General features: G+C 35.7%; 1 protein-coding gene and 1 non-coding gene across 6 annotated transcripts in view; both read left to right on the forward strand.

Annotated features, from left to right (window-relative positions):
* The window catches only part of ASXL2 (ASXL transcriptional regulator 2), a 116,480-nt gene that overhangs the window by 63,552 nt on the left and 30,075 nt on the right, over positions 1-22,853 (forward strand). For 4 of the 5 annotated variants that reach the window (XM_045844636.1, XM_045844637.1, XM_045844638.1 and 1 more), the window contains 6 exons: positions 94-244; positions 7,322-7,441; positions 14,535-14,650; positions 15,949-16,081; positions 16,804-16,941; positions 22,583-22,746. In XM_045844636.1, the coding sequence (XP_045700592.1) occupies positions 94-244; positions 7,322-7,441; positions 14,535-14,650; positions 15,949-16,081; positions 16,804-16,941; positions 22,583-22,746 (822 nt within the window). The remainder of the gene's footprint in view (positions 1-93; positions 245-7,321; positions 7,442-14,534; positions 14,651-15,948; positions 16,082-16,803; positions 16,942-22,582; positions 22,747-22,853) is intronic. The other variant, XM_045844635.1, reaches the window with a different exon arrangement.
* Positions 7,687-8,094, forward strand: LOC123822636. The gene has a single exon (XR_006786393.1). It is a non-coding gene; the product is annotated as a small Cajal body-specific RNA 2 (non-coding RNA).

Here is a 22,853-nt window from a genome sequence, read left to right on the forward strand (position 1 = left end):
CTGCACAGTTAGTTGCAACAGTACATATCAGAGACTTAATTCTCTTTGCCAAATTGATAATGACTAATCCTAATTGGATGCCTACATTTTCAGAAAGATGTGCCGGATGGGGTAAAAGAACTATCAGAAGGTTCAGAAGAAAGCAGTGATGGTCAGTCAGATTCCCAGAGTTCTGAGCACAGCAGCAGCAGCAGTGACGGTGGCAGCAACAAGGAGGGAAAAAAGAACAGGTGGAAAAGGAAAGGTAAATCTCCCCAATCCCCCAATAAAGTACTGAATGCTATAGGATAAATGCCCTTGTTAGTAGTAGTTCTTTTTTTGGACCCCAGGTCAGTTAGTCTCCTTCCCTTACCCTTTTGATCACTACTGCCCAGTAGAATTTCCTGCAGTCATGGAGAGTTCTATATCTGTGCTGTCAAGCCCAACAAAGTAGCCACTAGCTACATGTGTCTACTGAGCACTTGAAATATGGCAAGTGTGACCAAAGAACTGGATTTAAATTTTGTTTTAACTTAAATTTCAGTAGTCACTTGTGGCCAGTGGCTACCACATTGGACAACACAGCTCTGGGTTTTACCTGGGTTTGTTTTCAGCCGTTGGTCTTTTATAGCCCTTTTTAAGATGCTCTGATTTTATTTGCCCTTTTAATCCTTTCTTCTAAAATTTGAGCACTTACTACTCTTAACAACTCTCTGCTTACTAGGAAAAGAATGCTTTTCATTTCTTCTAGCAAAGACTAAATGTAGTCTGCTTGTCTTCGCTTTCATCCCTTGCTTCACAGCTTACCAAAAACACTTTTCCTTAAGGAATAGTGTCTTCATTGCTACAGCTTTCCTGGGTTGGATTTTTCACTTAAGAATACATTTTATTATTTATTCTTGCAAATCATCTGTAGCTTCTTGTCAGAGCCTTAAAGAAAGCAAATTGTTTTTACCAAAATATTAGTGACTTAAGCTGTACATGGCAAGGCAGATTTTAATCCAACTCATTATACTTCCTTCCTTCACAAGGGCTTCTTTTACTCTGATCTGATTTTCCAGAGCAAAATAGACATCCAAGAGGTTCCCTAGTTTGGAAACTCGCTTGGGTTTGAGTTTTTGGTGAGCTGTCTTTGGATCTGAAATTAGAGTTATGTTTTTTGGAATACTTGACTCATTAATTTTAAGTGCCTTTAGAACTATCAGAGAAGCAGTCTTATTATCATCCCTGTGTTAATGTGTGTGCTACTCCTGGAGAGAATTGAGATAATTGGTGCATCATCTGGGTTCTCTGGTATAGCTACTACCTGCGCAGTTTGGGCAGATTTTGTGGTTGTGAGGATCTTATCTTTAAGAACAAAACCACTTGGAGAGCAACCCAGACCTCAAATGTTGGGACTGAATGGAATAAAGTAGGGACAGAGCCAGGACTTATGATCAGTATTCTGATAAATATATCCTGAAAGTGATCTCTGTCAATAGTGAAAGGAGGTATGGTCCAGGCCTATATTCTTTACACATTAAGGACCTTTTTTGGAAGGGTAGAGCTGACCATTTTAAAAGCTCTGTCTCTTCTGTGCCTCCAGTTTCAACTTTTCTTTTTAAGTTTGGAAATTGTTGATCTGAGAATAGGAAGCCAGCCAAGTCATCAGGCTGGAGAAACAGTTAGCAAGATTCTTCATGTCTGAGTGTGGCTGGAAATGGAAATCAGTATTAAAGAAGGCCAGACTAATAAACCGAAAGCAAAATCACGGTCTTGGAGGTCTTGACTTTTCAATAGCCACATATGCTGCATTAGCTGTTATGAGTAGTGGCTGTTGCGGTGTTGTTAAAGTCTGTCTCTGAGAATTTAAATGTATTATGCTACAGGAGGATCTAAGAAATAATAATAGAACCCCATTGTCAGTAGTTTATGAGGTTGATTAAAATGGCATAACCTTGCCCAGTACTCAGCGTATTAATAGAAGATACTAACAGCTAAGTTAGCAAAATCAAACTTATTAATAACTAATAAATTTTAAAATAAGTAAATTGTGTGGAACTGCCTTTCATTCCCTCCTTTTCTAGAAATTGTCACAAAATTGAATATTTACCAGTATTACAATGAAATGTTCCATCAAGATCTTTTCTGATTGCGAGTAGTCTGTGGAACTGAGAGTAGAATGGGCTGTGTGGTGGTTTGGAAGGTGGAGATGAGAGGTGCACATGACATTGTATGGAAGTCATGTTTACTGTAGCAGCTCCGATATTCTTAAGAACTGAATAAATGCTGAGTTGTTAACGATGAAGAATGATTTAGTCTCTCATTTATGGGTCATACATATGGCATATATATGTACATTTTTAGGTATGTATTATAGATTTATGAATGTTTTTGTAGTCCAGTGCAAATTAAAGTGGAAAACTTGTAGTTAGCAGTGGTAATAGCAGTATGCAGCAGATCAGTACTAATCAGTTGCAGTTGTTAATAAAGGTAAAGCAAACTAATTGTACCTATCCTTTTTCTTATTTAGGGTTTTTACTCTCAATCTGACATCACTTTATTTCAAATGCATTGTAAGACAGGAAGAACATAGAGATAGTATCAAAACCCACTTCCTTTTATGTACAAAAATAAAGAGCTCTGACAGCAAAACTGATACTTCTGGTTGAAAATCGATAGAAACACTCTTGATAGAAGTGTACCTTTCAGCCAAATAGGAATAGAGAACAGAGCTTTGAAATTCAGCCCAGTATTAAAACTAGTTTATTGATTTCCATGGAAAGTGGAAGAACTTAGAAGCTTGTAGTTTTGGTAACTAATTTTCAGACAGGAAGCAATGTTCAGAGAAGAGTTTTATGGAATTCCAAGCCAAGGTAAGGTGGAATGCCAGAAAAATGATTAAAATTCATTTTTTTTCTGTTGCTTTTTTGGTAGGATCATAGCTATGTAAGTCTTTTTTCAAATATTACAGTATGAAGCAACTTCAGAAGTATTATTTTTATCTTCTGATAAAGTTAGTTTGATTTTGTTCTACTTTTAAAATGTCTTAAGAAAAAAATTAATTATATGAAATATGCCTTTTCACCTACAAGGAATTACTAATTCTTTCCAGGAGCATGACCTAATGTTAATTTTACTGCTTGTTCAGAGCTACTTTAAATCAGGAATTTGATACACACTGTGTTTGCAGTTAGAATACCATAGAGCTCCCTGCCCTCTAACATCATTTTATATGTGTTAAGTTACTGAATGGGGATGATTATGTATAGAAATGTCTCCTTTATAAAGTACACTGGGGAGAAAAACTCCTGTGGGCAAAGTTACCTTATGTGGGGAGAGACGTTTGGGAGAGATGTTCTATTTCTCCTCTGGGCGGTGGTGGCTGAGTTTGAGGTTTTAGCTCTGTCAGTTATTATAGATGACAACACTGTTAATGTTAAGACTTGGATAGTCAGGGCACCCAGAAGCAAGGGAAGGTGTTCAGGTATTGCCTCTCCATCTTTGATTATGGGACTGTTTGAATATCATCAGGAGCCACAGTCTGCACAGTTTGGAGTGGATTATACTTGTTGCTGTGGGGAGAAGGGGCCTAGAACTAAAGCCTGTTACTTCTGGAAAGGAAATTCCTCTAAAGAAAGACTATTGTGAAAATAAGATCTCTCCTTTTAGAGAAGGGTTACTGTTTCTAAAGATAAACACAATTTTGGAAACTTCAATTGTTATCACTGTTTCTGCTATTAATCCTTCAGCTATGTAAAGTTAGGTTTTAATTTTGATATTACTGCTTTATTATTTCTGATAATCTCTTTAATATTTCAGAGGGGCCTATTGAATGTTTTCAGGAGAAGATAAATTATTGTCAATGATTATTTACTAAAGCTTTAAATTCAAATGTATTTAATATGCATACTCCATATTTTATTGACCTTGTTCAATATAATAACCATCCATTGAAATGAGAAATTCTCCATGCTATAAAGTATTTTGTGAACATAGACTCAGTGGGTGTACAGAAATATCCAGCAACAGAAACACTCAGCAACTACTTTAGTAAATTATGCAGTACTGTCTTTAATGAGCAACAAATTTTAAACTTTTAAAAGTTTTCTTGACTAGGTTGCTCTTTGTTTTTTGGGATGACCTTCTTTGTTTTTTAAAATCAAACAATAAATAGTTGCTGATCTTCTGACCAGAATTTGTTAATGTTTTGTTTTGGCTATATGTTTATATGAAAGCAGGCATTTTTGTTTCCAATCAGATACTAATATGTTGTTCAGTGAGTGCTTTTTAATCTGTAGAGCAGTTCATATTGGAGGACTGGTAGATCAGGATATATTCTTGAGAAGTGTTTAGGCCATTATTTATTTACAAAATCAAAGAAACATCTCTGTTTAAAATATTTGCTCTACTAGCCTTTTTCCATTATGTACCATTTGCCAGGTATTTGGGAAACCAATTTGAAATGATGTGGGTTCCATCTGTATCCAAATGTATAGAAAAATAAGCAGATAGTAGCAAGTAAGAAGTGACATTTTCATATTTATCATATTATGGCAGAATTAGAGAAGATAGTAAACTTTACCTGGGTTAGCAAGTATTGTGTGAGATAATAGAAAACTTTAATATGCTCTGTTTCCCCTGAGAGTGTAACCTCTAGTGAAGACAGGACATATCATGAAGGGAGAATGTATTTAAAGACCAGAAGGTGTAAGTGTGTATGCACTGTTTCTAGGAAACCATAGGGGAAAAGTTTGATTGGAAGGGGGGATTTGTAGGAAAGAAAAAAGAGGAAAGAAGTTGGGATCAGACTGTTATGTTACCCTTTAGTTTTAGTCTCCATTATTTATAGGTTGTAGGTGTACATAAAGTAATTTCTTAGGAAAATTAAGATATGTAATATGAATCAGAGAATGACAACATGGCTGACTCACATTTTCATAGCTACATACTAAGAGGAACAAGATTTATGTCTATTGACTTTTTCTATTTGTTTTATCCTCTTATCCATTTAGTTATCTGAGTTATATATGAGCTGCTTTGATTTGTTTTTCTACTCAATAGTGTTTTTTTTTTTAAATTTAAAGATTTTTACTTATTTTTAGAGAGAAGGGAAGGGGGAGGAGAAGGAGAGAAACATTGATCTGTTGCCTCTCACACCCTCCCAACTAGGGAGGGACCTGGCCCGCAACCCCATGTGCTCTAACTGGGAGTCAAACTGCTTTTGGTTTGCAAGATGACACCCAACCCACTGAGCCACACCAGTCAGGGCAGTTTAGTTTAGTTCTAATCATTGGTATACAGATGATGAAAGAATTCATTTCCATTCTACTCTCTCAATTCTCTTACACCTCATTTATGTGTTTCACTCTATTGTCCTTCACAGATCTTTTTTTTTTTTTTTAAAGCAAGTGGAATGTTTGTGACAACCCTGCATTGCATAAGTCTGTCGGTGCCGTTTTTCCAACAGCATTTGCTCTCTGTCACATTTTGGTGATTCTGAAGATATTTCAGACATTTTTGTTGTTATATTTGTTGTGTTAATCTGTGACGTTACTATTGTAACGTTTTAAAGCACCACAGACTATGTCCATTTAAGATGGTGAATTTAACTGATAAATGTTGTGTGTGTTCTTATTGCTCCCCCAACTGGCCATTCTCCATCTCTTTCCTCTTTTTGAGCCTCCCTGTTTCCTGAGATACAGTGATATTTAAATTAGGCCAATAAATAACCATACATCGACCTTTAAATGTTCAAATGAAGAGCCTCACTTCTCTCACTTTAAATAAAAAACTAAAAATATTAAGCTTAGTAAAGAAGACATGTCCAAAGCCAAGATAGGCCAAAAGCTAGGTCTCTTGCATCAAACACTTGAAGGCAAATTTGTGAATGCAAAGGAGAAGTTTGTGAAGGAAATTAAAAGTGCTATTCTAGTGAACACACAGATGATAAGAGTGTAGAACGGCCTTATTTCAGATATAAAAGTTACAGTAGTGTAGATGGAAGATCAAACCAGACATAACACTTTCTTAAGCCAAAGCCCAATCCAAAGCAAGGCTCTACAGTTCTGTGAAGCCTAAGAGAGGTGAAGAAGCTCAAGAAAAAATGTTTGAAGCTAGCAGAGGTTGGTTCATGGCGTTATAGAAAAGAAGCAGTCTAGCAGAAAAGAAACAAAAAAGTATAAGGTGAAGCAGCATGTGCTGATGCACAATAGAAGTGATGGCAAGTTATCCAGAAAATCTAGGTAACATAGTTAATGAAAGTGGCTACACTAAACAACAGATTTTCAATGTTGACAAAACAGCCTTCTATTGAAAGAAGATGCTGTCTGGGACTTGCGTAGCTAGAGAGAAGGCATTGCCTGGCTTTAATGCATAGGCTGACTCTCTTGTTAGGGGCTGATGCAGCTGGTGACTTTAAGTTGAAGCCAGTGCTCATTTATCATTTTGAAAATCCTAGGGCCCTTAAGAAGTATACTAAATCTGCCCTGCCTGTGCTCTGTAAATGGAACAACTAAGCCCGATGATGACATATCTGTTTACAGCATAGTTTATTGAATGTTTTAAGCCCACTGTTGAGACCTGCTGCTTAGTAAAAGATTCCTTTCACTCTGTGACTGCTCATTGACAATACACCTGATCAGGCACTCTGATGGAGATTTGTAATGAGATAAGTGGTTCATGCCTGCTAACAGCATCTTTTCTGCAGCCCATGGATTAAGGAATGGTGTTGACTTTCAAGTCTTATTTAAGAAATACATTTTTCATAGAATTATAGCTGACCTAGATAGTGATTCCTCTGATGGATCTGGGCAAAGTAAACAGAGTATCTTCTGGAAAGGATTCACCATTCTAGATACTATTAAGAACATTTGTGATAATATGGGAAGAGGTCAAAATTTCAACATTTACAGGCGTTTGAAGAAGTTGATTTCAACCCTCCTGTATTACGTTGGGGGTTCAAGACCTCAGTGGAAGAAGTAACTGCAGATGTGGTGGAAAGAGCAAGAGAGCTAGCATTAGAAGAGTGGCCTGAAGATGTGATGGAACTGCTGCAATCTCATGATAACACTTGAATGGATGAGGAGTTGCGTCTATGCCTAAGCAAAGAAAGTATTTTTTTGAGATGGAATCTACTCTTGATGAAGATGCTGTGAAGATTGTTGAAATGACCACAAAAGATTTAGAGTATTACATAAACTTAGTTGATAAAGCAGAGGCAGGGTTTGAGAGGATTGACTCCAATTTTGAAAGAAGTTCTGTGAGTAAAATGTTGTCAAACAGTATTGCATGCTACAGACAAATCTTTCATGAAAGGAAGAGTCCATTGATGCAGCAAACTTCGTTGTTGTCTTACTTTAAGAAACTGCCACAGCCACCCAGCCTTCAGCAACCATCGCTCTGATCAGTCAGCAGCCGTCAACACTGAGGCAGTACCCTCCACCAGCAAAAAGATTACAGCTCGCTGAAGATTCAGATGACGGTAAGCATTTTTTAGAATAAAGTGTCTTAAAATAAGGTACGTACATTATTTTTTAAAAGGTTCTGTTGTACAGTTAATAAACTGCAGTATGGTGTAAAGCAACTTTTATGTGCACTGGGAAACCAAAAAATTAGTGTGACTCACTTCATTGCCATGGTCTGGAACTGAACCTGCAGTATACTTAAGGTATGCCTGTCTAACATTATGTTAGAGGGATTTATCTCATCCTAAGTAAGCAAGAGAAAGCAGTTGGAACAGTGAGTGACAGGAGGGTGAGGGTGTTGTATGCTGTGCCATGGTATCATGTGGATGGTGCAAGCAGGCTGAATGTGTGAGTGGACGCATGAATGTGAGCGTAAGTGGGGTATGTAAGGTGAGGGTGTCTCCCCCTGCATCCTTGCCCTCTACCCCCAGCCTCCACATTGATCTTATTTGATGGGGTTGTGTCTCCAGCCCCACCAGACCAGCCTGAGATGAAAAGCTCTCCTCCTGTGAAGTACCATCCTCCGGGTGCAAGGCCCCTTGGTAGCAGCAACATCAGGGTCTCAAGAGAGCCATTTCCACTGGGCCAGTGCTTAGAAGTGATGAATTGATCAGATAGATGGGGCCGGGCTTATCCTGGGCCACTGATTCTCCAGTGGATTGTAGTCTGAAAAAAGTGACAAGGGAAGGAAAAACTACCTCTGTGTGTGCAGATAATCACATTATCTAAAAAACTTAAATCTTTATCTCTACTGAGATAAAAATTGACAAAGAAGAGAATTTAGTAAAGTAGCAGGATGTAATGAGTGCAATTAACATATAACAGACAGCCATCAATATATAGATGATAATCAATGAAAAGAGAGCATATTTGTGATAAGTACATCACCACCAACAGAAGGTCTAAGTATGACGTTTGTAAGATATGTGCAAAAGCGTTGGAACAACTGAATAGCCAAAAAATAAAAGTGAATTTATTTCTCATAACATACTCTGGGGTAAATGCCAACCAAACAAATAAAAGATGTAATAAATGTAAAATATGATACCAGGTACTTAAGGGGAACATGTGAATTCCTTTTAAAACCTGAGAATAGGGTTTAACAACAAACTTTCTATTCTCCTGGAAGCATGTTTTTATCCTTTCGCTTAGCAAACCTACTTCTAAGAATCAATCCATAGATACATTGTCAAAAATGCAAAATAGCATAATAGCTTAAGACCAGTGCTTCTCAAACTTGAGCATGCTTCAGAATCACCTGCAGATCTTATGATGCAGATTCCTGGGTCTTGCCCTGAGAGTTTCTGACTCAGTAGATCTGGGTTAGGGTCCAGTAATTTGCATTCCCCACAAATTTAGGAACACCTTAGGTTAAGATATTGCAGTAATGAGAGCAAACGACCAGAAAGAACCAAAATATCAAAGTCTAGTTAAAGAAAATCATGGTACATCTGCCCAGTAGAATTCTATGCAGCTATTAAAAGGAACATGAAAGATCTCTACATTATATTGTAGGATGTTCCCCAGGATATCTTAATTAAATTTTAAAAAGTTAGTGGACAGTTTATAGCACACAATATTTTGCTTAAAAAAAATTGCCCTGAGCGGGTGGTTCAGTATACCAAAAGGTCGCAAGTTCAGTCACTGGTCGGGGTGTATACAAGAGGCAACCAATCAGTGTTTCTCACATTAGTGTTTGTTTCTTTCTCCCCCCTTCCTCCTTTCCTCTCTCCCTTTCTAAAATCAAGAAATATATCTGTGGATGAAGATGAAAACAAAGAAAGAGAAATGAGTAAAAGTATTAAAATATATACTATGGTTTCATCAAAATAGAACTATTAACTGATTTCCAGTAGGGGAAGAGAAGTAATAAATTGCTGTAAACAACAAAGGTAGCCAGACTTACATGAAAGTATCTTGTTTTATATTGGATTGGCCAAAAAGTTTGTTTTTTTCTGTATGATGGCTGTGGTAGCACTTAGTTGTCTTTCAACTTTTTGAAACAATTTTGTTAGGTTGTATTGTGATAGCTGTCATATCAGTGTGCATTTAAAAAAAATCAAAATTGGTGAGTTTTTGTGTAGTCATTTAAATACTGAAGACGGAAAAAATACACATTTCACCATATTATGCTTTATTATTTCAAGAAAGATAAAAATGCAACTGAAATGTAAAAAAAAAAAAACGTTAGTGCAATGTTTGGAGAAGATGCTGTGACTGACTCAACCTGTCAGAAGTTGTGTGTGAAGTTCATGCTGGAGATTTCTCGCTGGACAATGCTCCATGGTTGGTAGACCATTTGAAGTTGATAGCGATCTAATTGAAACATTGAGAACAAGCAACATTCTACCATGCAGGAGCTAGCCAACATACTCAAAGTTACTGGTGAAAATGAAAAATGTGCTTTTTTTTTTACTGTAAAAAAACCCACAAAAAAAATCCAAAAAATCAGACTTTTTGGCCAACCCACTATCATTACATAATTAAAACAATTATAAAAATGTTATCCAGAAATAGGAAGCAACTTAAAGCAAACTCAAGTGTACATCTAATTTGTTGCATAATGACATAGGTAAGTTACTGTGGACTATTTCTTAGCTGTGAGAGTCCACAAAGAAATCTTAAATTGCATTCAGCAGTCTTATTTTCAGCAATTAATAACATGGGTTTTTTGAAACTGGATCTATAATAGGAAGTTAATAATTACAAAAAATGTTTTTTTAAGACCCAGGACTATCAGGAAAGAAGAATAGTGAAAGAAATATAAACTCTATATAAACTCTATCTATATTTCTAGATAGAAAAGTTAAATACCAGTCATGTAATTCTAAATTTGAGTTTGTTATGAGCATGATTTATTTTTCTCCTTAAAAAAAAAAAAAGACTTGTTGTAGCCATTGAAAAGTCCTAGAACCAGGGGTAACCCAGTAGCATGGTAGCACCCCAGGTGTGTATAGTGCATGGCATTTTACTACCATTTCCAATGAAAAGATATTAGCTTCTTGGAGAAGTAGTTGATCAAATTCTGAGAAAAAAAATTATGCAAGATTTGCCTGAGACTCTTTTGTGCTAGATTGCAAGGAAGCAGTTAAATACTCCTGGAGCCATGTCCCAAAGGTAGTTTACAACTTGGAGTTCCCACTGTCCCAAAAGGGGATAATTTGCGTGCCAGATTTGTCACGATTGCTTTTGACTTAAACAGTTAAATTATATAAACATCTATGATTTGATAATGATACTTTTAAAAAAGTAAGTTTTAGCTATAGTGTTAGTTTTCTGAAGCTGCTATAACAAATTAGCAAAAACTGGGTGTCTTAAAACAACAGAATTTTACTTATTTACTCACAGTTCTAGAGGCCAAAAGTCTGAAATTGAGTTGTTAGCAGGGCTACAAGTCCCTGCAGAAGCTCCAAGGGGAGGATTCTGTTCCTTGTAGTTTCTAGTTCCTGTGGTTACTGACCAACTTTGCCTTATTTTCACATTGCCTTCTCTTCTGTGTCTGTCTTCTCTGTTATCTCAGGATACTTATCACGGGATTTAGGGCCCACTGGGAAGATCCAGGATGATCTTCTCTTCTCACGATCCTTAACTTAGTTACATCTGCCAAGACCCCTTTCCCAAATAACATATATAGGTGTTGGGGATTAGGACATAAACATGCCTTTTTGGTGGCCACCATTCAGCCAACTATAAGTAGCCACTTACTCTGAAAATGTACCAAGGTTAAAGCTTGGCTATGCTTCTTAATAGCTTTGTCTTTTGGCAAGATAATTAAATTTCCTGATCAATATAATTTAGATAGCATCACCACAATATGCAGATTAATGTATATAAAATTTACATGTGAGGATTTTTTCATCTTTTTATTTGTGTAGAAGAATACCAGTAAGGATGGCAATCCAACTATATTTAGTTATTTTAGAGGATAGGCATTTGGTGGGATTTAGAAAGAGAACTTATTTATAGTCACCTTAAAGTATAGTTACAAGAGTGTACCGAAAACCTGTTCGAATGAACCTAGCACAGATTGATCGTATTAATAAAAGTATGTGTTTTTGAAGATAGTATTTGTTCACTAAAAGGAATTACAGGAGATGAGTTTCTTAACAAGTATATGAATCTTTGTGTTTAAATCTTGTTTGCTGTTTGTAGTTCTTAGCCTTTAATACAGTATTTAAATGTTAGAATCATGTTTAAGTTTCATAGAAGTTATGAGACCAATACTTGGCATTAAGTCACCCCTGGGAGGTGTTCTTCACTGGTGAGTCCTGGTATCTATGATTTAGTTCAGTTGGCTTCAAGATATGTTTATGGTTTTAATTCTTTAGAAAGGGCTTTTGCCTTAAGGGGAAGTATTCCAAACATTTGCTGTGGTAATTACAGATAATTTTATTCTCTCTTTTCCAGGCTGCAAAGTAGAATTCTTATCTGGCGAGTTTATTTTAGTTTGTTTTCTGTTTATTTTTAGGCAGTATTGGAGGCAGGTGAGGGAATGTATGTTCTCAGATTTATACAAACCATTAAAAACAAAATAAATGTAGTTAAATATTAGTAGTCTTAAACTTTATTATGTCCCTTTAAAAATGGTGAAATAAAAAAGACAATAACAAGTGCTGACAAGGATATGGAAAATTAAAAGTCTTACATATTTCTGGTGGGAATGTTAAAATAGTTTGTCCATTTTAGTAAATAATTTGACAGTTTCTCAAAAAGTTAAACAGGGTTACAGTAAGACCCAGCATTTCCACTTTTAGATAATGAACTCAGGAGGATTGAAAACTTGTGTCCATATCATTGTTCATAATGGCCAAAAAAAATGGGAATAAACCTGATGACCATCAACTAATGAACAAAAAATGACATATGTGTACAATGGAATAGTATTCAAAGAGCCCATCAGCAAATGAGGGGATCAGAAAACTGTGGTAATGTTTACACAGTGGAGTACTACACAGCAGAAAGGAGGAGCTCTTGGCATCAGCATGAATGGAACTGGAGAGCATTATGCTAAGGGAAATAAGCCAGGCGGTGAAAGACAAATACCATATGATCTCACCTATAAGTGGAACCTAATCAACAAGACAGATGAGCAAAATACAACCAGATATTTGGAAATAAAGAACAAACTGACAGTGATCAGAGGGAAGGAGGAAGGGAGATAACAGGGAAAGAACGGGAAGGGTCAAGCAAAGGAACACGCATAGAAAACTGATGGGCATGGACAGTGGGGGCAATTGACTGTGGGGGCAGGGGTTGGGGGCGAGCAAGGGGGAAAAAGATGGGACAACTGTAATTGAACAACCATAAATTAAAAAAGGGGGGGGTGAAGTATTGATACATGCTGTAACATAGGTAAACCTTTGAAATATGCTAAATGAAAAAAGCCAGTCCCATTTATATGATGTATTTAGAATAGGTAAATGCATAGAGACAGAAAATAGGTTAGCCTAATTCTAGGGAAATAGATTAGGGAAAGGGGAATGCCAGTGAACTTGTACAGGGTTTTTTAGTGGGTAATGAAAATGGATTTTGGTGATGGTTGTACAGCTTTGTAAATATATTAAAAGCCATTGAATTTTACATGTTAGGTGAATAGTATGATACATAAATTATATCTCAGTGAAGCTGTTATTTTTTAAAAAATTGGTCAGCATCTGAATGCACTGAGGATATGATTTCTGATTGCTCAGGCATCTCAAGAAGTATCTAACTTTATTTTTGTGTGATATGTTACAATGAACTTTTTAAAATGTCACTTGCTGTATGTCAGTTCTTCCCCATATATAGATTGTATCATAATGGTTGGGATAACAGCTAAAGCTATGCAGACAAGACACCTTAATATTGTCTGTTCTTGTCCTCTTCAAGTATTATCTACTGTGTATTGTTTTCTTAGGACATCTAAGAGTCCGTTGAAATTCTGTGTTCCGGAATTGTGTATTTCAGTGAACCATGCTTCTGCATTTTCATATTAGGGTAGCTACCTACAAGCATCCTTTTTTTGCTATCTTAAAGTTCTTTAGTCCATACCATGGAATGCCATTTTGCTATCAAGCCTTTTCAGTCCTACTACCACAAAAGGAGAAGGCATTAGTAAACATGTCCTCTTCAAAGTCATCACTAGCAGTAGTGATGATTATTTTATTATTAAGGGGTCTGAACCAACAATTTATCTCTTACCATAAATAATGCACTGTTGAATTTTATAGAACATGAAGATCAGTTGTTCTTTATTATAAGAGGTATAGGCTCTTAAAGGGGAAGACCTTAATTCAAATAAGTATAAGACACCTGTGGCAAACACAAGGCCCATGGGCTGAATCCGGCCCTCCACCTTGCTTCTGCCTGGCGGCAGTGCTGAGCTCTCATTTAACTGTTAAGGAGTAGTTCCATTTATACAGTCCTAAAATTACATTTGGCCCTTTGAAGGCAACTGTGAGGCTGATGTGGCCCCCAGTGAAAATGAGTTTGACACCCTTTGTACTATAAGGTTTGGCTAAGTTCTTGGGTATAAAACAGCTAGTAATGAAGCGGAGAGTGGTTACACTTTGTTGACCTACGTTGCTTCCATTAGAGAAATTCTACAGTGTCCTCTCACACGGTTAGCAGGAATATCAGTATTAAAGCTATGGTAGAGTTGTTGAGGTAGAATGGGCTTATTCTCTTTGTTTCAAAGACAGGGAAACTGGGAGCTATTCTGTCGATCCAGGTTTCTTCTACTATATCATGTTGTTGTTAGATTAACTTGAAGAACACACTGTCTGTCCAACAGGCTCTATAAAGTCTTTTCTAAGTTTTATCTAATTTGGTGACTAATGGTTTATATTCTGCTTCCTGCTTCTTCATTCAATTCTATTGAAAAATTAGAGAATGAAAAGTAATGAATACTAATAACACCCACCCCTTCCCCCATCCTATCATCCTTCACTAGAGCTTTCTGAGGAAATAAACTGAAAAGGGAGGCTGTTTGCCGTAGAACTCGAAAAGAAGATCCTTCCCAAAAGTGTTTGGTCACAGTTCTTAATACAGGTAGCAGCATATGATTGGGGAAGGAATGGTGCTTGATATCAACTCTAATAACAGATTTTTCATTGTCATTTTCCCCCCCAGTATCATCTAGACTGTCACAGCCATCCTCTCCCCAGTCAGCCTGCCCATCGCCCACCATTCCAGCAGGTAAAGTCATTTCTCCATCACAGAAGCACAGCAAGAAGGCACTAAAGCAGGTAATCATGCTAGTCTTTGCTTATCAGAAGTATAATCTACATTAACTCTGGCAGCCAATGAAAACGCCTTAAAAAGACATTATGTCCTTTTAAGGAGAGATTTCATGCAGCTTTCCCAATTTGGATTTAATAATTTTTACACCTTTGTATCATAGGTCGGTAGTAATATATTCTTTTTATTACCCTTTCATTTGTTCCTAATTTGCTAAGAGGTTTGTGTGTGTATGTATGTGTTTTAAATTGTGAATAGGTGTTGATTATTTTTCAGGTTTGTATTCTTCAGCATTTATTAAGATAATCAGGTAGCTTTTCTCTTTAAATCTAGTACTTAACAGAATTCCACCACTAGATTTTCTAATGTTAATCTATACTTAGCTCCCTGAAATAAACTATTATTTATATATAATATATATAATATATTATATATAATATATTATATAATATATACAATATATTTATATGTAATAATATATATTATATATAAAATATATAATAATAATATATATAATATATAATATATTATATATATATATAAATGGAATTTATTTATTTATTTTTAGAGAGAGGGGAAAGAAGGGAGAAAGAGAGGGAGAGAAAAATCAATGCATGGTTGCCTCTCATACGCTCCCTACTGGGGGCCTGGCCCACAACCCAGGTGTGTGCCCTGACTGGGAATCGAACTGGTGACCCTTTGGTTCATAGTCCGGCACTCAGACCATTGAGCCACACAACCCAGGGCCTTGGTATTTTTCTATATGTCTATTTTGTTCTTCAGTGTTGTTCATTTATAATGTATCTTCTTTTTTCCCAATGTTAGTTGCCAGTGGTTTGTCTGTTTTATTGAGCTTTTCAAAGAACTAGCTTTTGGTTCTTTTGAAATTCAAATGATCAGTAAATATAAAGTCACTGATAGCTGAGAAATCTTTAAAATAGTAGACTATTTTTATCCTCAGATTGGTATGAAAATCTCCATTATATCAAGCATTGGCAAGTATGTGGGGAAATGGCTACTTGTAGTTTGCCAGTATATTATAAATTATTATCGTTATTTTGGAGAGAAATTTTGTAATACTTATTAAAATTTTAAATGCACATACCCCATAACTAAGCATTTGAACATTTTAGAACTAATGTTAGAAAAGTACATACATACATACATAAACACACCAAAAAATATTTGCATTAAAGTTTGTAATAGCAAAAACTTGCATGCTCTTTACCATTTAAAAAGTCATTTATTTTTTATTACCAAAAAAACTGATCTGTTTTGTTTCTTATAGTCGGTTTTCTCTTTCTAGGCTCTGAAACAGCAGCAGCAGAAGAAGCAGCAGCAGCAGCAGCAATGCAGGCCAAGCATGTCCATCTCCTCCAGTCAGCATCTGTCTCTGAAGACTGTCAAAGTGGCCAGTGACTCTGTAACTGCCAAACCTGGTAGGCAGATGTGGTGTTTTTTAATGGAGTTTTTTTTCTTATTGATTTTATTCAGGTGACATTGGTTAATAAAATTATTTAGGTTTTGGGGTAAATGGAAAATTTATGCAATATACTCCTGCAGTTATTAAAAAATACATCAGTGGTATCTGTTTGTTAGAATGAGATCCATGACTAACTTACCTTTCAAGGTATCTTACCTAATAATATTTGGAAGCCTCTAGCCAGTAACTCTAGAAAGTAGATGTTTCTAAAAGATGCTCAAACTGAACTCTTCACCAATTCTCTCCTTTAAAATAAAAGGTTTTACTAAGAATCCATGCTGCTTTTGAGTTTCCATTGGGCTCAGGCCTTTAGATTTTTTGTTGTTGCTTGTTTTGTTTTTAATTTAAACTGGCCTAGGTACAGACTTTGTGTTTTATTTCGCAATGCAGTTTGATGCCAGCTGATTATGTGTGCTCACCAGATTCACACTGTGTCTTGTAGAATTTTGCATTTATGTGAAGAAGAAAATTTACCACTAGAAGCAAATATTGTGCTGAGAAGAAGGAAGAGATTTTACTTTCCTTTTTCAGGCTTAGTACCTATACTCAAAACACATTTGCAAGGTCACATTGCCTCATATATAATTACTTTCAGTGTTGTGTGGTCTACTTGTTTGATTAGTTGATTTCTATCTATAACCTTAATGTCACCAGTCTTTTATATATTTTTCCCCCTAGCAATATGGGAAGGAAGGCAATCTGATGGACAGTCGAGCAGCCCGCAGAACTCTAGCTTTCCTTCTTCAGTTAAAGTGGAAAATCCTTTGCTAGGCTTGGGGAAGAAGTCATTCCAAAGGTCTGACAGACTGCACACAAGTGAGTTAATTTACAAAGACTCTATTTCCTTTTAAATTATTTTTCTTATTAAGTTAACCAAGTCTGTGTCTGAAATGTATCAGCTTCGTGGCTTAATTGGTCACCTATGAGGTCTTGATGATCTTTGTGTTCTTCCTGTCCTGCCTTTACCAAACTTTATTCACAATAAGATCTGCTATCAGCCATTTTGTGTTTGGCCCCCCCGCTTAATGGGTTGCTTTGTCCAGCATTATTTATGTTTTATTTCTAACTGCACAGAAAAGTAGAAGGGCTTATACTTAAACATGGAAAACTGAACCTTTTCCCTGTTCCCTTTGAATCCCACTAAAATGAGTATATGGAAATACAAAAGGTTAAAGTCCATAAAAATGAAGAAAATAAGGAAACAACAGACAGGCAGGCTGTCAACAATTTTAATAGATGACAGCTGGATGGAATTTTTTCACAGAGCTGAGGAGCAGATGCCACTGCTAACGAAGCCAGTTAAGGCTGTAGAATACCAGAAAGGTTCCAGAATGGGAGATGTCATGAATCATAGTAGAGAGGGTGAGGCATAGGGTTGAAAAGAAGAACCTTGTTTAAAAGTTGGTAAGAAGCAGTTTGATGCCTCAATCTAGTGGGAGACAGGAGGTTTATTTTGACATGAAATTAAACCATACAGATTTTAAAATCAGAGCTTGACTTTCAGAATGTTAGTAGTTAGGTATTGTTTCTACCACTAGATCCTTCCTCCTCTCCAGCTGTGCTGCAGCAGGAGATTGGTGGATTGGCAACTGAAGAAACAGAATAACCTTAGACAAAAAACAGGCAGGCAAATTTATAGATTCCCTACTAAACCGAGATTACCTTGGTCACACTTCTGTGGTGCTCTTCAGTCTGCAAAACCTACCCATTGTCCTCAGAATTTTCAGCCAGCCTTTTTAAGTGCCTGTTTTTAAGTTATGCTTACTAAGGATAACCTTTGAGAAAAATGTCCAGCCTGAAAGATAGAATATGAAATACAGACTCAGAAGAAGCACAAATTCAGGAAGGAAAAGATTTAAAACAAGTAACTCTTATTTTTTAATTTTTTATTCAATTTATTGAAGTTGTTGGGATGACATTAATTAATAAAATTATGTAGGTTTCAGATGTACAATTCTATATAAAGCAACTTTTAAAACTATTATACCCATAGAAATAAAAGATGTTGTACCCATGAAAGAGCAGAATATGATATTAAATATCAGAAAATAAACAGTTCTAGGATATTAAATAATGTGGTAGCAGAAATAAAAAATTATAGTAGAAATTCAAAAGGTTAAAGGTGGAAAAGTTTCCCAGAACATAGGTCTAAGGAGCATTTTGTAAGGGAAGAAAAGGTAAGAAAATTGAAACTTGAGGCTGTCTACCGTGTTAACTAGTAGGACTATTAGAAATGGAAAATAGAAATTGAAAGAAAGTTAACTAGTAAGAGAAGTAATAGAAGAAAGTTTCTGCCCTAGCTGGTGTGGCTCAGCGGAAAGGTTTGATTCCCAGTCAGGGCACATTCCTGCGTTGTGGGCAAGGTCCCCAGCTGAGGGTGTATGAGAGACAACGGATCAGTGTTTCTCTCACACATGTATGTTTCTCTCCCGCTCCCTCCCTTCTCCTCCTCTAAAAATAAATATATGAAGTCTATAAAAAAGAAAAAAAAGAAAGAACCCTGGGTTGTGTGACTCAGTGGATTGAATGCTGGTTTATGAACCAAAGACTTGCTGGTTCCATTCTCAGTCAGGGCACACGCCTGGGTTGCAGGCCATTTCCCAGTAGGGAGCGTGCTAGGGACAACTACACATTGATGTTTCTCTCCTCCTTCTGCCTCCCTTCCCCTTTCTCTAAAAATCATCAAATTGCAATCCACACAAATTTTAGACTGGAAGTATACAGTTGGTGTCAAGAAACATGAATAAAAAGAAACCTATTTTAAGGCACATTCTTTTGAAATTTCAAAACATCCAGGATAATGAGATTTGCAAAAAGCCTCCAGAGAGAGAGAAAAGAAACAATTCATATAAAAAGATTCAAGAATTGGAATGGCAGACATCTCAGAAACAACATACAAGCTAAAAGATTGTGCAGCAGTGCCCACAAAATTCCTTGGGAAAGTTTATTTTACACTCAGTTATGTGTTCCAGACCATCCCAAACTGTCGTATTAAGTTTGAGAACAGAATTTCAGACAACTTCTTTGTAAAAATCTAGTTTGATTCTAAGTGTGATTATAAATTCGTGTATTTTTCTTAAAGAGAGTATCTGCCATAAATTGAATATGCCTTTTGATCATCAGTTCCACTGCCAAAGATGAAAAATATTCACTTAATGAACAAATTCTTACAGAAGGTAAACTAATATGCCAAGCACAGATACAGGGCCCTAGAGATGTGGCAATAACAGAACAAAGTTTCTTCCTTTTGGGGACTATTTTCAACTCCAATTAAAGTCACAATTTTAGTATCTTCATTCAATAAAAGTAGAATTGTAGCTGTACAAAACTGAGAAATTATGTATTTAGAATTTCCAACTTTCATGGAAATCTAGGAAGCATTAACCATTTTAAAAAGAAGGCATGGTGTATTTCAGTATGATGTAATGGCTAAACATAAGTGAAAGTTTATCTTTCATGCAAATAAACGTTAAAGGAAACAATATGGGAATTTTTACATTTTGCCACAATGAGTATTTTCAAAACATGGAAGAAACTATATTTTGTGTAAAACATAAATGAAAAAACTAAATTAGGTCATTTATATGAAATTTAGTTAACATTAGTATACTTTGTCTTCAATAACAACATTTATCCTTTATTTTTATATCCCAGATTCAATGAAAAGAGTAAACAGCTCAGATTTCATTGTAATGGAATAGAATAAAACAACCTAAACTGTAGAAAAAGTAAGGTCAACTTTATCAAAATCAGAGGATTTAAAAATCTAAAAAGGAACTACTTTGAGGCACATAAAAGTATCCTCTGGGCACTATTTAATCAGAATAATTTACAACTGCTTCTCAGTTTCACTTAAGTTAAAATTTAACTAAAATTTGATTCCTGTGTGAAGGTGCAACATGAATGCAAAAATACGGTAGTGAAAACTACTCAAGGAATGCTGACACCCCCATGCTGTCCAATTATATAAGAAAAGGAAGCTAGGATGTTGCTTTTGAGTCTGTGGAGCTGCTGCAACATTATTATACAAACAAAATCTGGTAACCACCTGTGTGATCATCAGTGGGCTCCAATTAAATCATACATATGTTAGAATATGGTGCAGCTTTCTTTGCAAGAAAGAGGTGGATTTGTTTGGAAAGATGTTGAAGATATTCAGTGAAAGGAAAAAATATGATTAGTGTATATGTCATTTCATTTCTTCAAGTTAAAAGTGCCGCTTTTAGCCCTGACCGGCCTGGCTCATTGGGTTGGGCATCACCCTGCATAGCGAAAGGATGCCAGTTCGAATCTGCCTGGACACGTGCCTGGGTTGCTGGCCAGGTCCTCCTCAGTCGGGGGTGTATGAGAGAGCCCGTCAGTGTTTCTCTCCATCTCTGTCTTCTTGCCTTTCCCCTTCTCTGAAAATAAATAAAATCTTTTTTTTTTTTTTAATGCCATTTTTGGTAGGAAGCCCTGATTTGAATGTAGAAACATTTACTTTACATTTTATATATTTGGCACTATTTTAATAAGGACATTTACCTTTATCTTTCAACTACTGTTTTTATTATCATTTATTTTGAAAAGGTTTAAAATTTTTTATTGTGATTTTTCTTTTGTCTCATAAGTTACTTTGAAAAGAAATTTTATATTACCAAATATATAGGAATTTTTATATTTTTGTTGTGAACTTTTAACTTGGGGTCAGAGATCATGCACTGTATCATACCTGTGCCTATATAGTGTGGTGATAAAAAGCAGACTCTTAGGCCACATGGCTTGGTTCAAATTCCTGCACTGTAACTTAATAGTATAATGTTGGGCACATTACTTACACCATATCTGGGCCTCACTTTCTTCATCTTTGAGTTGATTTCCTTCTTCATTGGGTTGTATGAAAGTAAATGTGTTAATACCTACCGATGTTTAAAATACTGCCTGGTGCTTTGGGGGCCTATATAAATGTTTGCTGCTGCTGTTATTGTTGTTACTACTACTAGTACTACTTTGCATTTACTGAGGCATTTTTGGGAATAATGGTAAAGAATTTTATGATAGAAAATTCTTGGAATAATGGTAAAGAAAGTGTTTTATAATAAAACAAAAAATTTTGTGTTAATTGGATCAAGCTAGTCAGTGGGGAAAATAGCACAGCTTTTTTTCCCTTCTTGTTTGCACTCCTTTTAATGTGCTTGATTGAGTATTAATTGAGAGATGTGTTGAAATCTCCTGTCTTAAGGCTTTGTCCAATTCTCCCTGTTATTTTGTCAGTTCTTATCTCACATATTTTTGAAGCTGTCTTATATTAGATATTTTCATGTTTAAAATCTTGCTGGTGGATTGAGTCCTTTATCATTTTTTATTTACCTTATCAATCACTGATCAGATTTTTTACTTAAAGTGTCTTTTGTTTGATATTAATAAATGTACACCGATTTTCCTATGATTAGTTTTTCCCTGGTATATCTTTGTTCATTTTTCCTTGTGCTTGTGTTTTAGGTGTATTTCTTTACAGAGCATATTTCTTTACAGGGCTGAGTTTTATGTTTATTTATTCAGTGAGTTTTATTCATTTACATTTATTATAATTGATTATTTGGATTAGTTTCCGTTGTCTTTTTTTTTTTTTAAGGTGGGGGTGATCTTTGTCCTGCTTCTGTTTTTCTTGTTTTCCTTTTTTTAATTAAATGATTTTATTTTTAATTCTTACCTGAGGATATGTTCCCTGACCAGAGACAGAGAGAGACAATTGATGTGAGAGAGACACATTGATCAGTTGCCTCTGATATGTGCTCTGAATGGGGATTGAACCTGTAACCTTTTGGTGTTTAGGACAGTGCTCCAGCCAATGGAGCCACCCAACCTGGGGTAAATTCACTTTTAATATGAAGAATTTTTGGTTGTGGCTTACAAATATTTTTTTCACCTTTTAAACCTTTGTGAACTCAAATCTGTCTGATTGTTAACAGATTTCCTGAAATTGCTGAGCTATTTGATCATAACATTTTTAGGTAATGCAAATTCAAATTGTTGGAAAAAATTTTCATAAGAGAACAAGGACCCCAGTATAATTTATATATAGATTTGAATTTTCTATTTTTAAGTGAAATTTTATATGTGTTATTTATCATGAACTTCCTCATTTCTATTTGGGAAATAATCAAGTCTCAAACTAAAATGCACGTTTAGTATGGCAAAAGATTCACTATTCTAAACCTTTTTCTAGTTTTGTAGAGAAAATAAATTCCTTTTTTTTATCTTTTGTGAGTGAACAAAACTTGTTTTGTTAGCCTTAGAAGAAATTTATAAGAGCCTTAAGTGTTACTTTCTTCACAGTGTGATATTTAAAGTACTTAAAACTATAGTTGTTTTGTTTTGTTTTTTTCCTTTTTTTCCTTGCAGTGCAGAGCAAGCTGTAGTTTGACTAGAAGCAGGAATGTGAAGGAAGGCCAAATGATTCTTTTTTATCTTACAGGGCAAATGAAAAGGACTAAATGTGCTGAAATTGATGTTGAGACACCAGACTCCATTCTGGTTAATACAAATCTTCGCGCACTGATCAACAAACACAATTTTTCAGTCCTTCCTGGAGATTGCCAACAGCGACTGCTTTTACTGCTTCCAGAGGTGGATCGACAGGTGTGTGATTTCAAACATAAGCAGCGTTATAACCCTTCTGAAACTTCCTTCACTCATTCCCTTTAGAACTCCTTAAGTCTTTTTCAAGAGCTTTTTAGATGTACCTG

Source organism: Phyllostomus hastatus, unplaced genomic scaffold (genome assembly GCF_019186645.2).
Source record: "Phyllostomus hastatus isolate PE091 unplaced genomic scaffold, TTU_PhHast_1.1 phas_contig_402, whole genome shotgun sequence".
Taxonomy (NCBI): Eukaryota; Metazoa; Chordata; class Mammalia; order Chiroptera; family Phyllostomidae; genus Phyllostomus; species Phyllostomus hastatus.